Source organism: Rattus norvegicus, chromosome 11 (genome assembly GCF_021556685.1).
Source record: "Rattus norvegicus strain SHRSP/BbbUtx chromosome 11, alternate assembly SHRSP_T2T, whole genome shotgun sequence".
Classification (NCBI taxonomy): Eukaryota; Metazoa; Chordata; class Mammalia; order Rodentia; family Muridae; genus Rattus; species Rattus norvegicus.
This window is the reverse complement of record NC_141544.1, coordinates 85,656,454-85,674,762: the sequence shown is the minus strand read 5'-3', so window position 1 is coordinate 85,674,762 and position 18,309 is coordinate 85,656,454. Positions and strand designations below refer to the sequence as shown.

Here is an 18,309-nt window from a genome sequence, read left to right as displayed (position 1 = left end):
TGTGTGTATGCTCACCAGCTGTTTCACTGAAGAGCGTCTGAGAGAGCTGTTTCACGAAGTATCGTCTAAGAGGGCTGTAACACTAAAATCACCGGAGAGGTCCCCCTAGCTACTCCCAGTACTCACTTGGCCAGACTGGGATCCTGCAGACCCATTCTGGACTTGGCTACATTCTTCCAGCCCGGTGTGCAGGAGCGCCAGAACACCCTGACGGAGGGAACGGAGGACACAGAACCACAGCTAGTCCCCAAAATGCATGCCACAGGATACGTACTTGATATCCCAGCACTCGGTCCAGGCAGAAAATTCTAGAGTTCCAGGCTGAAATCAAGCAACTGTACAGTAAAAACGGGAGAAAAAGAAGAAGAAGTGGGGAGGGGCTTTGAGATTACAAAGTAACAATGACAACAGTGTTCCAAGGCCAGTATGTTTCTTTTTTATTTTTGTGTATGACTTGAGATTGTTGAGTGATTTATAAGCATTACATTAATTCCCATGCAAAACTCCAAGAGCCTGACTCCAACTGGCCAAAATACAACCGATGAGTCTGGACGTTCAAGACTGAAACAGCCACCGTGGCTTGCTTGACGCTTCCATTAGCAGGCATGGGGTCATTGGCGTCATCTAGATCAGCAGGTCCGTCCACGGCTCAAGCACCACGGTTTGCCTTGAATTCACACCAAAACAGGGGCCAGCACGCCCTGAAGCACCTAAGCCTGGCAAATGGTTTCTGTCAGATAATAGGACTCCCTTACTCCGACAGAGCAATTTAGGTATTTCCTGGTTCCTGCTCTACAGTGAAACCTGCTTTGGACAGGCACGGTTATCTTCAATCTGGGGATAATTCTACCTGTCAGATCTCAGGAGAAGTAAAGAGACTTTATAAAAGGAAAGGGGAAGAGAAGATCTCTAGGACCCCCTTCCCCCCACAGAAATAAATACAAAGATACCCACTTTATCAAGTATTATCTCCCCCAGCTTCAGATGTTCGGTGAATAGGTATAAAGCTTTAAGAACTCCCCACAATAAGGCAGAAACCAGAGCTATCAAAGAGGGCAAAACGGGACCCACAATTAAAGGAGAACTAGACAAATGCAGAGACTCACCCTACTGACCGGGAGAACTAGACTACATGAGAAGCGACAACGGCATTTTCCAGAGGGATGTTAATGGGTGCTCAAACACACATCGCAGCTATGACAATGGCAAAGACTGCATTAGTGCAAATAACAATTAGAATGGTGTGCTCCTTAATAGGATTTAAATAAGGCTTCAAATAATTACAAACACTAAAACTAACATTTGGAAACCTTAATTCTGTTTGGAAAGCTATCAAACCCTCCCTCCAAACCATCCAATGTTTGCTGATTCGAGGACAATTACATTCAATGAGGTTGCTTGGAAACACAATGCACATCACACACACACTCTCTCTCTCTCTCTCTCTTGAAGTAGAAAAGGGGAAACTCTTCTGACTGCTGGTGCAAAGAAATAAATGCAGCCAGCACACCCAGGGCCTGCAGGTTCTTAGGACTCTCAGTGAAAACTCAGGAGAAGAACAAGGTCAAAGACAGAACAAAAACCGAAGAGAGTACATTTGCATATGCCAGGATGAAATGTGTTCCCCCAAACCCACCAACAAATCTACACTGGGTGTGAGATAGAAAGCAAGCAAGAGGAGTCATGGGCAGTGTCGTCTATGGCTCAAGTTCTCCTTAAAAAATGAACACCAAGGAAAATCGAAGTCCACAAATAACTAGAAAACAAACAGCAAAGTCAGGCAGAATGTGAAATAGTAGTTAATACTGTCTCAGAGCCCACACCATCCTGCAGAACCAGGAAACTTAAGATGTGTTCTTACCAAATCCAATGTCATCTGGATGTGTAAAAACAGAATGACAGTCACAAATCACACTATGTAAGTTTTAGAACCAAGATACGGGGGGGGTGGGAGGGAGAGAAAAGTCAACAAAACACTCAGAAAAATTTATCATCGATTCTGAAATGGGGCCTCGTGACGTCATCGGGGTTAATAAAGACCGAGATGGATTTCCCTGGATTCTCAGTTACTAGCTGCTGCAGTTTTTTTGCCAGACGGTCATCGGGCTGATTGGGGTCCCCTCCGTCCGACTGCGGGGAGGGGATGCTGGTGGTGCTGCCCCGACGCTGGAGCTTCAGCGTCAGCCGATTGGCCGCCTTCACGTGCTCGATGGCGGTGCGCAGATGCTCTGCAGGATCGGAGCGGACGGAGGACAGCTTCCGGGCGTGGAGCATGACGGTCTCCTCCGACAGGTGCTCCAGCATGTTGCACTGAGGGATGAAATAGTTAGGGCACATCTTGTTGACCAGGCAGTGCTGCAGGTCGTCAATGAGGCCCAGCAAAAAGTGGGCTGCATAGTCTTCTTGAGCCAGGTAGCTGACGGGGAGCCGGTCACAGGCCCAGAGCATCATGCTCCTCAGGTGATAGGGGCTGATAGCCTTGGGCCTTGACAGGAGTTTGATGATGATGGCTTTGCAGGCTTGGTAGGCCTGCATGAGACTGCCCGAAATGCACTTCTTCAGCTGCACCTCGCTCCTGGCGAAGGACAGTCGCCACTCGTTGTCCTTCTTGCCCTTATAGGAGCAAGCCGGCACCAAGTAGAAGCCGCTGATGACCTCCTCCTCGGTGATCTTCCCATCCCAGAAGTGGTTCTCCATGAGCCAGCTCTGAGCCACCGCGGGCCAGCCTTTGAAGGACACCACTGGGACGATGTCGTACAGCATGCGGCTGCTCCCCACACCCAGGATGATGGAGATGATGGTCCCGTTCTTCTCTACCTTTTCCACCTTTGGCATCCCCCTCTGGGGTTTCTTCTGTATCTCGGAGAGGACGATGCTGATGGAGTCGTAGAACCAGTCGGCCACTTTGGTGGGAGAGAAGAAGTAGTTGGTGGCCCCGTTGATGTGATCGGCGATGGTGCAGCAGTCTTTCCACTTACTGATTGTCCCCTCGTCAAAGAGCCGGAGGCTCAGCCAGGAGTGGCACAAGGCTGAGTGGCGCATGTCGAGGGTCACAGGCTGGTTACGGTCATGCAGCTTAAGGGCCGGCACCAGAAGGGTGAAGTCCATGTCGTAATCAGTGCCCCGGGCATAGACGTTTAACTCATCTAGGTCCAGGTCCACCACGCCTTCTCGGACCCCTCCAGAGAGCAGCAGATACTCGTTCGCCACGGGGAGTTTTTGATCGAGCTTTTGCACCATTCCTAGGAACGAAAAGAGAAAACACCATCACCGGGAGCACACGGCCATGTGTGTTATTAAGGAGAGCTCTGGGGTCTGGGGATTTAGCTCAGTGGTAGAGCGCTTACCTAGGAAGCGCAAGGCCCTGGGTTCGGTCCCCAGCTCCAAAAAAAAGAACCAAAAAAAAAAAAAAAAAGAGAGCTCTGGCTTCCAAGAATAAAACACACCAGTACAAAACCAGATCTCAGGTGCTTCACAGACCCAGCTCAGGATGATGATGATGATGACGGCAACGCTGTTCTTTCTTACCAGCACCAGGGTCTGCCCTTTCCCAGGTGGAAGGGCTCTGATAGAGCACTAGCCTGAAAACTGTTTTCACCACGATCCTCTCCCCAACTCTGCCCCTCGAGTAACAGACTCTCCACACACTCGGTCATTCAGTCAGAGAGCTTCTGTATGCTCCAACTCTCCTTGACCTTGTCCTGCCGAGTCTTACCCTAATCTCATTCCCTCTGTGTCTCTACTGTCCCTGTTTTCGTGCTGAAGCCATCTGATACCGTCACGTGAGAAGTCAGGCCTAGGGTTTTTGCCAAGGCAGCCTCCTCATTTACCCCGCTTCTCCTCCCAGCGTGAACACTTCTCTGAACCCGAAGTCCTCCGTGTGACCGCAGAGGTTTTCAAAGGACAGTGTGTTCCTAAGTCTAGCACATCATCTGACAACATTAACTATTTGTCTGTAAAGTACCATGAGTCCTGCTTTGGATTCTCCTAACGGCTTTCTTTTAGGCAGACTTGGGTGAAAAAAATAGCTCAAAATTCCCTTCTCCCTCTGAGGAATTAAGAGAAGCTGTGGTCACCTTCACTTGGTGTAATAAAGCATCCTGGGGTGGGTGAGGAGAGCTAAAAACTCCCTCTCTCTGCTGGTCTGGAAGTGGCCACTTTTACCAACCCCACAAAAAGAAACATCCGTGCCTGCTACACAGTATGCCTCCTCAGTGCCCCTTCCATGCCTAGTTAGAATTAGCTTTTCAAGGGGCCATGTGATAAAGTGTGTGGTCAAATCCTAGAATTCGGGAGTTAGGCTGACTTCGAACACCGGTTCTCTCAAACAGAACTTCATGGATGTTCTTTCGTTACACTCTCAGAAGCTGGGAACTTAGTGGCTAAGACCATGTTCCTCCAGCGATGCCCACACTCCCTCTGGCCCACTGGTCTGCAGTTGCATAAAACTGTGGTGACAAACGGAGCCTTCCCCAGCTCGATCTACCCCGAGACATCCTCCTTGCAGACTTGTCTGGCTTCAGTTTAAGCCAGGCTGAGCTGACATTTAGCTGTCATGGCAGATGGATTGCCAGGGGCTGGAAGAGAACACAGAGGGACAGGGAGTTCAAGGCTCAGGTGGCTGCAACAAGCGACTCTCTGAATGGATTTGCTTTGCCACCAGCCATGTCTGAAGTCAGGGACAGAGCACCAGAGAATGCACCAGCCCACAAGCTCACTAGTAAAGCCATCTTCCCATAATCCTCCATGCACTAGCTTCCCTAGTGCTACAATCCTTTAACACAGTTCCCATGGTGACCTCTAACCATAAAATTATTTTTGTCATTACTTCCTAACTGTAATTTTGCTACCATTTATGAATCTGTAATGCAAATATTTTTAGAGGGAGAGGTTTGCCAAAGGGGCCATGACCCACAGGTTAAGAACGGCTGTTCTAGGCTTTGAATTTGCTCTACTGCAGAATTTCTACTGTCAAAGACCTTAATATTTTAGACACTGGGACTCAAGGTTAGGGGCCGAGCTCCAAGCCATCCATCCCTTACAACTTTGTGGGTCTTCAGAAGATCAAGCCAAAGACCAGAGGGGTGCTCATCTCCCTGAGTCCAAGGGAATAAACCTTGCCCTGCCAGACTATTTTAAGAGGTAAATCAGTTGAGAGACAGTGCCTGCTGAAAATGAGCCATGAACCCAAATTAACTCTGTCACTACAAACATAATAGTAGACTGTTAATATCACACACAAGATGTAAACACCACATCTTCAGAGACCCCACTTAATACATACTTGGTGGCTAAGTATATGTGGAGACATTCTTTTAAATACACAGAAATGTACACACACACACACACACACACACACACACACACACACACACTCTTTCTCTCTCTCTCTCTCTCTCTCTCTCTCTCTCTCTCCCTTTCTCTTAACAAACAGAGCCTTCTTCTGGTAGAGATTCTTAATGATGGGCACAGTAAGGGATGGCAGTGTAAAAGTCCTCTGTGACTCTGATGTACACTCAGGTGACAGTGTCCTTGGCTGATAAAAAAAAATGCAAACGTTGTTGTAAAGATATCATGGTCTCCACTTTACAGAAAGATAATGTTAAGCTTACTCAAGATTCCAAGAAGCATCCTTAGATGTGGGCAGGGCTCTCTTCTTCTAAGAACAGCACCATCTACAGAATTCTTAATGACCCCAATTTGTAGGTTTTGGCATTCCCTCATTCATACTTAGATAAATAAATAAATAAAAATCATCTCTGTGGAGCCTCTCACTATGCCTGTGCGGGTGGGTGGGGTACGGAAACGAGCACCGAAGATTCTGAGGAGAAATAACTCACAGGCTTCAGAGCTTTGGTGACACGGTAAGAGCGCTGCCCTATTCTCGCACACACTGCAGAGGTCATCGTGTCACATAACACTGTTCTCTCTGTGAGGATCACCCGGCCTGACCTGAATGTAAAATGGCTTAGAAAGGAAACTCAGCTCTCCGGACAAAGCACTAGCTTTGTGCTTTTGTTGCTGGAAGCTTAATGTGACCTTGGACCAGTAACAGATCATATCTAGCTACCTACATTTATCAAGACATAATGGACCCAATCAGCCTTGGGAAAATGCCATTAATATGCCCAGATAAATAGACAGCACAATGCTGGAAACACAGGGCAGCACGAGCCGGGCTCCTTGCTGTCCAGTAAGCTCCTAGTCACCATTAACGTCTGCATTATGGTAACATTTTATAAGCCAGTGAGTCGGTTTTAGCTTTGCACAACAGTTTAGACAACTGTGTGTAGTTTTTACTTAACACTTTGAAAATCTGATTAAAAATCAAGGCATGGCAACGGTCGTGACTATTCAGTCTGGGTATACAGGAGTGGGAAAGGCTGAAAGATGTCCCCTCAAAGAACTTGCTTGGTCTTTGTCCATTTTGACCCTGATCAATATACATGAGTTCTGGGACCAGAACAAGAGGCCTTGGGAGGGTGTCCTGGGTTTGCCATTTACAATTTAGATGAGCCCGAGAACCTGTTTAACCTTCCTGAGCTTCCGGTTCCTCATTTAAGCAAATAAATAAACCATCATCATCGAAGAGAGGCCACCAAGTGTCTAAGCACATGACAGACGCCATTCATTCTGCTCATCTCCTCTTCCCTTTCCTCTAAACTAGACTCACTGCAGAGTGGTTTGGAGATCTAATTAAAGCGATCCACTAAGGGCCTCTAGCACATTCAAGGCCCACAAAACATTCCATGAGGTGACATGAATAGAGGGCCCTCTCCTTTGGAGGTAACAAGACCTCTGCTGGCCCAGGGACACGTCCTGGGGTGGCAGCATGTTGTGGGGAAGCACAGTTTGGCAGGCAGGGGTAAGCTGGATTCTGCCATTCCCCGTGCTCTGAGAAGTGAACAGCTCCTGTGGCTCCTTAGAGGCCTTGCCCTGGACTAACGAGAGCCCTTTCACCACCTACCATAGTCGCTTGATGGTTCTGAGGTGTCCTCTCCCTCCTAAATCAGGTGACAGCAAGTCCACCCGTGGCACTGATATTAGCAGAGGCTCAGCCAATGAAAGCTACACCATCGCAGGCATAGCCTGTGGGCTCCTTGTAGCCACTGTTTCCGTCTCCCCCATCTAGAACAGACTTGGGGATTGGAAGGTAACTGCTTTGTACAATGTATCGTGCATTTCAATCATTTTTAAAACCCATTAAGTATGTGGGGATGACAGAAGGGCTGGCAGCATACAGTATAAAATGGTTGTCAAAAAGTCAAGTAGGAAAACGAGAAACAAAAAGCCTTAGGATTTCATCATTTTCCTTTCGAACAAGTTCTAAAAGTCAATGGCCCTGTCAAAGTCTGAGACACCGCCAAGGAACACACTTAAGCTCTCTATGCCTTGCTTCCCTTGAACAAAAACTGCAGGGTAACGACTGCAAGTGTGCGAGGTAGCCACGGTAGCACACAAAGTGCACCCCGCAGTGGCCGGTTGGTTGCTTAACTGCCAGTCTCTACCCTAGGAGTCCAGACTTGTGAGAAGGACACAGGTTAGCAATACAGTTCCCACTTAGGAACACTGAGCTCAGGTTCTGAGGCTGCTCACAAAGCCTGGTTTCCATAACTCACAACCTTCTGGCCTCACACAGTCATGCCCAAGAATGGGGTGGGGTGGGTAGGGGGTGTTAAAACAGAAAGATGGGTGGGAAGCCACACATAAAACAGCCAAAACTCTTTTCATGGAGACCATCAAACTTAAGGGGTAGGGGAGACAGGGGGCAGAGGGGAGGCTAGTTTCTATTGTTTTCTCATTTGGGGTGTAAATGCAAATTAGTTAAGTCACTCTGAACGGGAACGTAGCCTTTATTAAGGAAGGAAAAGGACTCAAAACCTGTTTAATTTATTCTCGCACAGGGTATAAGTGTTTACACCCACAGACACTGGTGATCCCCAGGTGAAGAGAGATGGTCTCCCACGCGCAAGGCATAGCGTTGTGAGAGGAAGTGAGAGTCAGCTGTATCAGTCAGGGGAGAGGGACCGTGCTGAGTAACAAACCTGATATTTCAGTGATTCGAACAAAGTGTTACATCCTGCCAAAGGTAGGTAAAGTGAGGGTTCTCCTTCCCTTAACCCAGGACAAGAGCAATGGAAGACCCCACCTGGAATTTTCACAGTCCTTCTGCTGTAGTAAAAGGAAGCTCTTGAATTTTGGCACAAAAGTGAGAGTTCTGGCTAGAAATGAAACATCATTTCATTCACAATTCAGGGTCCCAAACTAGTACATTGTTCCCGCTAACCACGGAGGGGAAGGTACATCCTTCCAGCATGTTGGGATGGAAGAGATCCAGGAATATTTGACCAGCAGCACAAACAAATAAATCACGTACAATGAACATACAATTATAAATTGAAATTTAAAAAATGAAGAGAAATGAATAAGGGTCCTAGCCAAAACATAGGAGGAAGAGAAGGAAGATGCTTGCCCTGGAGAATGGACAAGTCAAGAAGGCCACAGGATCCTGTCATATTGGACTAATAAAGGAGCAATGTGTTCTACCTGCCACTGGCGTAGGTAGCATGTACGGGGATAAAAAAGTAAGCCCACTATTGTGGGATGCAGCCCCACCAGGCACAGGGTTGTAACCGTGCTGACTGAAAGCAGTGGGCTCTTCAAGGGATGACCAGTCATAACAATCAGCAGAAATAAGTACTAAAATTGAAAGCATGTGGCAGGACGTGGGTAAATGTCTCCCAAGGGAGTTGGCCAACACGAGAGCCTGCTACTAAACACAGACGCCAACGCTGACTCCAATATCCCTCTGATGGCCCAGTGCAGTTCTGATGACAGGGGCGGTGAAATACCCAGGGACCACTGGGGTCAAGGGCTTGGGTACCTTGTGCTGCTCCCGTGGGAGCTTTGGAGTGTCATTTCCATTTTGCCCTCCAAGCTACCTCTTCGACGTTAAAGACAGCGCACACTGCACCACAGCAGTTGGGGTAGGGGTGTTGAATGTAGAGCTCACACTTCTGAAAGTCTGTGGGCTGGGAAAGATGCTGCACTGACAGGACAGCTGGGCACTAAGGTGGAGGCTGAATTCCTCACCTCTATCAACTCGTCGGCCTGCCTGACCCTTCCAAGAAGGTGGTCGTTCCCCCTTTTCAGCTGGGGAAATCAAGTGGACACCAGAGGAGGAAACTGTGCCTGGCTTTTAGAGGGGAGTTTAAGAGGGATTTAAACTCAGGTTGACTCCCCATTCTCCTAGTCCACGCTACTTTTGCTATTACCAAACACTCGCAGATGTTCAAGCCTTTAAAAGGCTACCACAGTACACTACAGTAAGATTACTTGTCTACCCCAAAATGAAAAGAGATGGAGGATTACTTCTTCAATCAGCTTATAAGTTAAAACAAAACAAAACAAAACAACAACAAAAAACCTGGTTAGTTATGTATGCCTAGAAAATCAACAATACGAGGTAAATGAGTCAGGGGTCATAGGAAAGATCCCCCACCCCAACCTCGAAGCTTCCACCACCTGGTTAAAGAGCTGGGCTAGGTGTCAGATTACCCAAAGCTAACCACACAGAAGCCCTGCCCCAGCTCTGGAAGGCAGCCTTCTTCCTCTGTGGACAGTGTCTAACACGGTCATACCTGAGTACACAACCCCAGTCAGGTACTCTGAGGAGAAAAAAAACAGGAGGCTCCTCTAGGTGCTGTGAAGGAAAGGAAGCCACACAGACACTAGGAGGAGACTGGAAGGATGAGAACAGGGAAGCCTGAACAGGATATCCCATGTTACCTAGGCAAAGAGGTCACGTTCATCTAAAAGGCAGCCGCGCTGGCGAAGCAGTGCCAGGTGTGCCACTGTGCCTATCGGTAGCTCTACCATTACCCCGTCACAGAGGCTGGGTCAGTAGACTGAGTTCCGGGCTATGTGAGTCTGGGGTTGGGGGAGAGAGGGTCCTCTAAAGAAATTTAAAACAACCATTGGCTAGTCAAAGACCTAGTCTTAACGTCAATTTACTGTGGACGTTTTTTCGAATAATATGCAATGGTGAAGAATGTTTTGAGAATCATATTCGCCAATTATCACTTGCTATCTCGTCTTATGCTACAATACGTTAAAGCACAGCCCAAGGGTAACATGCTATCACCCACAGACACTTCGAGACACCTAGTGGATAATGACCCTACAATGCCACAGCCAGCCTTTTACTATAGACTTGATTTTACTTTTTCTCCAATATGTATGTGTGAAGACAAGACACAGTATTGAGTGTGTGTGAGCTTGGGAGAGGGGTGCTCTTGATGGCCTACTGTGTCCCAGCCTGGCCCCCAGTCGATCTACAGCTATGACAGGCAATTCCTACAGCGGGACAGTTTCCTACATCCAGTGCCACCCACTGATCCAAACAAGACCTGAAAGTTCAGGGGCACATGGAGAAAGGGCGCTCTGGGCATAGTCCTTAGCCATGTGAGAGAGGAAGCAGAATCTGGCCAAAGGCCCGAGCTGTGACACCACGATGGGTTCCCATAGCGTCCCGGAGAGTCTGCCCCTCTCCACTTACACAGACCTCTGCTCGCTTTACTTCCTTCTCTGATGATGGGCTCAGCTGCTCTCTGCCGTGTTCTTAGCGATGAACGGACCCAGCTCAGAGGCCCAACTGACCATGACAAGAGCCCTACAGGCCAGCAATAATGGCCTACTTGTTATATCCAGTTATATGTATAATGTATATGTATAATGTGTCCCTGTTCTATGCCTTATAAAACAAGATCTATGCAAAACTGCCCCCAAGGGTCACTGGGCTCTCAGATCAGCAAGTGTGCTTACAGTTTTCGTCTTGTCTGTTTTTTCACTGCCTTGCTGGTTACCTAATTCTGCTGGTCCACCTCTTCTGAATCTCTTTTCAGAGCCATGATCAGCCCGTGTCCTCCTTAGGTATGGGTCTTGTGTCTGCCTTTGGTATACAGGTCATTCTTAAGTATGGACTGAACAGGGGAGGATGAGGCCTTCAGAGTGAGTGTGTGTGTGTGTGTGTGTGTGTGTGTGTGTGTGTGTGTGTGTGTGTGATTAAGGAGGTAGCTTCTGCTTTGGCTTGGACCATCCCTCCCCTCTGAAGTGTATGGAACCAATTCCAAATGTACATTCCATTTCCCTGTCCACTAGTTATTAACTGTGCAACTACGTATTGGCTCCCCTCTGTCTGAAAACCTGTGTATCACCAAACAATGGAAGTTGAGTAGACATAAACCGAATAAACAGACCACATTTCCTGGGATAGCTGTCTTCGCAGAGGATGAAATTGGTGGGTAAGGCACTTAGAATGAAGGTGACAGCCTGATGCTGTCATGCTGTCCTTTTGTCCCTAAGAAACTGTGTCTAGTCCATGTGCCCAAGCAAAGGCTCCAGACAGACAAAGGAGCCTGGGACTGTGGTGGCTGTGAAACAGTCTAGAGCTGGGGGCAGCACCTCTTGTTCTGTGATAAAAATTCTACTCTGGGACAGTTCAAAGTACCCTTTGCAACCCTCAGGCCTAGCAAGGACTGTGATGGTTACCACAGGAGCTGAGGTCAGAGTCCCAGTCGCTGCCAATAGATGGCACCTGTGCTCCATCATTCACTAACTGTGCAAGGCTCCAAAGTCATCAAACCCTAAAAGCTGTGGACAATAGGATGCTTGGTAGAGAGAGAGGCCTCCGAGAGACACATTAAAACCATCACGCTCAACCGGCCTACTGGTCTACCTCAGATCATCTAGACACCTCCTGATTCGTAACTTTGCCTTTGCAACCCCAGAGACTAGAAAAGCCTAGTGTGGAGCTACAGTTCATCCGCACTGAGCAGGGGCTAACATAACGTTCCATAGTTAAATTCAGTCTGCTACACGCAAACCCACATTTTTAAGTTAAGTGGGGAGAGAGGATGGTCAGACAAAGCTCCCAAGGAAAATAGTCACCGGAAAAGGTGCCAGCATTCTTACCGATGATAAAGAATAGGATTACTTTCAAGTCATAATCAGTTACCTGAAAATAAATCTTAATATCAGGAACAAAACATACTCTATTGTTGAGCTTGAAGATGTTTGTATTAAAGAAAACTAGACTACAGAATACAATCAACAAAGCCCTCTGTGGAGGTGCCCTTGTGTAGGATAGAGGTGAGGTGGGTAGCCTGAAGAAAACATCCTGCAGTGTCTCAAATCCACATCTACCCCACGACAGCAAAGGCCACCCTGAAGGTCACCGGAAGGTCACCCTCCTGCTGTTTTCATGGGAAAGTGTCATTTGAAGCTAGCTCCTCTCGCCTGTGCTCCCCAGTGGGTGAAGAGTTGCGGCCACTGTTCCAGCCAGACACTAACAATCAGAGAGGAGCCCATACCTGCAACCCTTTCAACACTCTTGTCATATGAGTCAGCTACTCACTGTAGATCCTGGACTCTGGGGAATGAAGCTTCAACTCTGAGTGTGTTCACCACACAAAGAATGGATGAGTAAGATTACTGGAGCCAAATCTGACTGCCAGTGTTATTAATTCAACTGCCACGGTACAGATTAGAACGTCAAAGCCCAAAGCCAGAAGCGCTGGGAATGAATCCCAGAGTCTCTGATTTTCAACACAGTGCTCTTTCGTGTGTGTGTGTGTGTGTGTGTGTGTGTGTGTGTGTGTGTGTGTGTGTGGTGTGTGTGTGTGTGTGGTGTGTGTGTGTGTGTGGTGTGTGTGTGTGTGTGTGTGTGTGTGTGTGTGTGTGTCTGTAACTTTTGTATCTCTGTGTCTCACCTGAAAGGGTTGAACCAACCTTCCTGGAGATGTGAGTTTCAAACTGTCAACATTGAGATTTCTTCCCCAATTTAACTGCATCATGACCGGGTTTACTACTGGGAAATTCTAAAGTCTGAAAAGCAGAATAGCTATGGTTTGAATTACTAAAGGCACAACTTTGGTGAGACTCTTAGATGCACAAGTGTGGTTAAATTCCAGGTAAAACAGAACATCTTTTATTCTTCCCAACTTGGAACACATTCTTATCTCTTACTTCCCAGGCAGGCATCCTTTTTACTTTAAAAGAAAGAAAATCATGTGTTTTGCTAAGATTTCTCTGATGGTCATTTGCTCATGTCTGCATCTCCTTCGCCCACCGGAGAGGGGCTGGACAATGTGCTTACGCTGAAACTGACCAAATACCCTACCCTATAGGTGGGTCAAGGAGTATCAAGTGTGTGCGCTGGCAGCACAGCAATAGCCTTCGGTGACAGCCTTGAAACCAAAGATCCACACAGGTATACAATTTCCGAGGGTATCGGCAGTCAATACAGGCATGAACATTCCCATTGCACACCTTTCAAGCGCCTGTGTAGATCAGATTTCACAGTTAAGTAGGAAAATGATGACAGGGTTGGGAAAAGCCACTGATGGACCCTAGTGTGGTCTGACTGTGATGCAGAAATCCAATACTCAAGAGAATGACGAGAGGACACAGACCCAAAGTTTGCTATAAAAGTAACAGCTTCCAACTTTGGGATAAAAAAATTCAGCCTTGAAACTTTCAGTCTTATGAAGAAAGCTGGCTATGGAGAAACTTCCAGCAAACCCCAGAATAGTTCTGGGTCTGAGAGCATATTTTCCTTACTCTCCACTAGAGGGCGCACCTTCCCAACTTTTCCTTACAGTTGTACTTGTTCCACCGCAAGAGTAGCCTAAAAAAGCCTGAAGGTTTGACATAATTTCTGTATAATTCATATCTGATCTACTGATATGCTCTGAAGATGGGTCAGGACACTGTGCTTCACGCTGGAGAATCCCTGATACCGGCATACAGTTTGCAGTAACCACACTTAATGGGATGTCACAGGTCACTGATAAAATTCCACGGTATCCCGAGGAAAAGAAACCGAGGGAAAGAAGATGCCCAGACAGATAACGGAGATAGTGTGATCCTAACGTTGTGAATTCAGGATACAGACGAGCCTCACAATGACGAGCCTCAATGTACAGGCTCTGCAACATCTGGAAATCTGACTGCATGTGTGGGGGCCGCGGTGCGTGCAGGCGCACAGGTACGCGTGCGTGGAGGTCAGAGGTTGGCGGGTTGGCGAATCAGGTGTACTGTTCAGTCACTCTCCACTGTAAGTATGTTGAGACGGGGTCTCCTGCTGCCCTTGGACTTAACTGATCAGCTGACTGGTGGGCTCCTGGGACCTGCTGTCTCCAGCTTTGATGCTGGAGTTACAGATGTGCGACCACACCCGGCTTTCTTTCTACGTGGGTGCAAGGGACCTGGACGTGGACGTAGCATGCAAGGCACATTACAGGCTGAGCCTTCTCCCTGAGCCCTACGGGGTTTCTGAAACTTCAGTTTTGTCGTTTCTTTAAAAAAAAAAAACAAAAAACAAGAAAAACCGGGGGTGGGGGAGGGGATAGTATGGCACATGGCTCCTGTGAGAATTCACTAGAGCTAGGACCATTTCCGGAACTTGGAAAGTGTTGGGAAAGTATAGTCCTCTCTGTACAATATAATTCTGTTCACAAAGCTCTGGGTCAGTGAACCACACTGACTTTTAGCATTGGTTGAACATGTGGTGTTTTGTTTTGTCTTTTAATATATTCATTTTCTTTCTGTTCCCTTCCCTTAGGGGGTGCATGAGCCTGCCTGGCTTGGGCCAAGTGGTGGTGCAGGCGAACTTGTTACGATGATCTATCTGACTAACTGGGCCTGCCCCTATACTATCTGCTTTGGCCGGCCTGGATAATTTGCATTTCCAGTAATTTCCCAGGTGGCAGAGGCTGCCAGGCGAGGACCACACACCCGGAAAGGAGCAGAGCCACAGAGGTTAGCATCAACAGTGTGACAGGCAGGATCCATTCACCGTGACAAGGGCGTGCTTGGCCACCCGTTTCCTCCTCTTCTGTACAGAGGGACAGTATCTAGAGATGAGGTCAAATGAGGGTGGAAGAAGGAAGGGGATAAACTAAGGCTCAAAAATAATCAGACAATTCCCTGTAAGAACACTCAGAACAATGGCTCGCACAGTACTTCTCAGCCCTGGGGAGAGGGGGGCATGAGGTCATCCTCTTATTTGAGTAGGAAGTCAACCCTATCTCAGAAGAGGAAAAGAAGGACTGCAGAGACGGGGGAAGGAATGAGAGGACAGACGGAGGGGATAAAGAAATACCCAATTACTTCAACAGACTGTCTAAAGACCAGAGCGTTCTTAGCTGTATTCTGCCCGCTAACTTATTTAGCTAAAACACCACACCTAAGAAAGTCATGCCCTGGCCCTCACACTAGCCCTTGAGCAGGCCACAGAGCATCTTCCCACCCGGGGACAAGAACAAGGTGCTTCCGTCCTGCTTCAAGAGAGTGTCCAACAGTGGCCTGAGGACCGCCAGCCTTCTTGCCCACAAGTTAGCACAGGCCAGTCAGCTTCTGCCTCCTTCCCAAGCTTCTTAAGTACTTAAATCCGGCCAGCCTCAAAGCAGTGAAGGTTGCCGCTGTAAACAGCACATCTGTCATCGTTAGGCAGGTACGGCAGAGCCGGGCACCATCAATTCAGTTGTCAAATGTTTGACATCCTGTCTCTAAACTGTCTGGTGCGTGGTCTTCCGTACAGAGCCTGTTGTTGTAGGTTCCTGTCACAACCAGCTCACACATCACACCATTACACCAGGGATAATGGCAGCGCCTCCTGATTGACCTCTCCTCCCGTCACCACCAAAGGGGCTTCTTATGGACAGGAGCAGTCACCTCGGCAGCCTGCACCAAGTTCCTCTGGCCTTGCCCCCAGCCTTGCACAGCCAAGACCGTCCACATTCAGGCCGAATCTTCTTTCAATCCTGGTCTTAGATCGCACCTTACGTTCCATTCCTCGTGAGCGTCTTTCCCAGAAAGGATTCCCCCAAATCCACGGCCCAATCAAACACTGGTTTGTAGTTTGTGTTTGGCCCGTGTCCTTAACTACAGAAAGGATGCTCGTCCTACCAGCTTTAAAGCCGTTGCCTCCTGATGGTCCACCGCTGTCCACAGTCACTTCCTCCCCCTCTCTGCACAGGACTCTGCAGGGTGCTAATTTACAAGAGTCACAGTGTGACTTACACAAAACCATGAATTTCAGCAGCATAGGGACCTCTGTTCCGGGTCCCCTTGTGTTTTTAAGTGTCAGGTCACTGTGTTCATACATGAACTGATATGTATAGGGCTGGTGAGCTGGGGAGTTAGTGACACATGTCAAAGACTGTTCTTTCAAAGATAACTTCTGGAAATGCTAATCTTTTATAAGATAAGAAGCACCAGCAAGCAAAATGCACTCACACTCAGCAGAACACAACACCCCAGAGAATGACACCCATGATCTCCCTGACCAGACTGCAGGTGAGGCTCAAGGAACTGAGTCTCCATTGCATCCCGTGGTTTTACTGATTTCCGTCCTTGTCACCAAATTCCAACATCAACCTCTTAACCTCTTTCCTACAACCATTAGGGCATAGAAAATGTGTAAGTGTGCATGTGTGTATGTGTCTATCTGTGTGTGTCTGTGTGTGTGCTGTATGTGTGTGGTCTGTGTGTGAGCATGTCTGTCTGTCTATCTCTGTGTGTCTGTAATGTGTGTGTCTGTATACTAAAGACAGGATCATAGTATGCAATTGTGACTGGTCTGGGAACTCATTGCATAGACCAGGTTGGCCTTGAAGTTACAGAGATCCAAATGTGTCTGCCTCCTGAAGCTTCAACCAGTTTTTAAGGTAAAGACCCATGTTGGAGTGACATTTATTTCTTAGTCTGACTAATTGCTTTTGCTGGTTCTCTGGTTCTAAGTTTTAACCATTTTGGGATGGATGCCCATAGCCCCATCTTTCTAACTGGCTTAGGAGTACAAGTTTGCAGATGGAGAACTGCCAGAGGACTGGGTGCGGGCATCGTGACGATGCCTGGACTACGCTCTACATAGGCAGGCCGCCTCTCCTCACTCAGTGATTATGGGGCTCCTCAGTGAAATGGCCTTACCTGTGGGTTGTGTAGAGTAGCTGGTGGTAGGGACCAAGCCTCTACTAAATGCTTAAGCTTCCAAGGATCTGGAGTTGGACAGACTAACCTAAGCTGAAGGGCCACAGAGTGGCTGGGGAGCTCAGTGTTTGAAGAGTGCCTGAGCCTCCCTCCCACCGCCAGCCCCACCCCAGGCTCCTAAAGAAGGCATGGGAGAAGAGACAAAGGGAGAAAGGGGGGAAATGGGGTGTGGAGGAGCTCCTGTGTATTTCCTATGGCTCAGGCAGATTATAGGCCACCTGACATAGTGGATACCAAAGTCTCACATTTGACTCTGGCTTTAAGAAACTCAGGCTTGGGGCTAGGGAGAGAGCAGTGGTTAGAGCAATGATTGCTCTTCCAGAGGTCCTGAGTTCAATTCCCAGCAACCACATGGTGGCTCACAACCATCTGTAATGGGATCTGATGCCCTCTTCTGGTGTGTCTGAAGACAGCCATACTGTACTCACATATATAAAATAAGTAAATCTTTAAATACATTGGCAGAAAGGATTTAAAAAAAAAAAAAACAGGAAAAGGCTTAGCAGTTATGGAGTTCACCTACAGAGCTCTGAATCCATGGCAGTATGATTTCCAAACAGCGCCCAGAAATGCGGTCTCTGGAGCCCCATGAGTGGGGGTGGATGCTGAAGGAAGTGAAGGAGAGATTCGGAGCGTCTTACCCACACCTGACCACTTTCTATCAGAGGTGTCCTCCGAGGTTTGCATTTGAAGTCAGCCGGGTTTTTCTTTCTTTCTTTCTTTTCTTAGAGGGTGGGGATAGAAGGGAGGGTGTTTTGTTTTCAGAGAAATCAAGTTTGCAAATCACTGCACCATACCAAGCTGTCTATTTCCCAATTCTGCCCGGGGCTGGCCTTCAGCAGAAAACTAAATCAGTGCTTACAAGAAGATCTACCCTACCGTATGCAGAACTCCAGAGGGGCCTCAACTCCCTACCCCCCTGTAATCATTTGCAAGCTTTCTAAAAGGGCTTTCTTTTGGCCAGCTTCCCCCTTCGCTAAACTACTCCTGCCCTCACCCAACATTCCAAGGCAGGTAAGGAGTTTGGGCAGGGTCTGACATCCACCCCTGGGAGCACAGCAGTGGGAATGCAGGCCCTTTTCAGCCAGTGATCTACAGACAAGTCCTGGGTCCAAGGCAGGGCACCTGGGGAGTGTCCCTCACCTGCAGGACTGCTGTCACCTCCCCTACACCGGCCTCTGCTTCTTTAATTGCAAAGTTACTGATTGCTAAATGGTCTGTCATGTTCTCTGACTTTCAACAGTCTACAAATAAAAA

The 18,309-nt window shown here is 47.9% G+C and overlaps 1 protein-coding gene across 1 annotated transcript in view; it reads right to left on the bottom strand.

Annotated features, from left to right (window-relative positions):
- Window positions 1–414: 414 nt before the first annotated feature.
- The window catches only part of Mb21d2 (Mab-21 domain containing 2), a 99,141-nt gene continuing 81,246 nt past the window's right edge, over window positions 415–18,309 (bottom strand). The window contains 1 exon segment of the mRNA NM_001109056.2: window positions 415–3,242. Coding sequence (NP_001102526.2) covers window positions 1,978–3,242 — 1,265 coding nt within the window. The 3' untranslated portion in view covers window positions 415–1,977.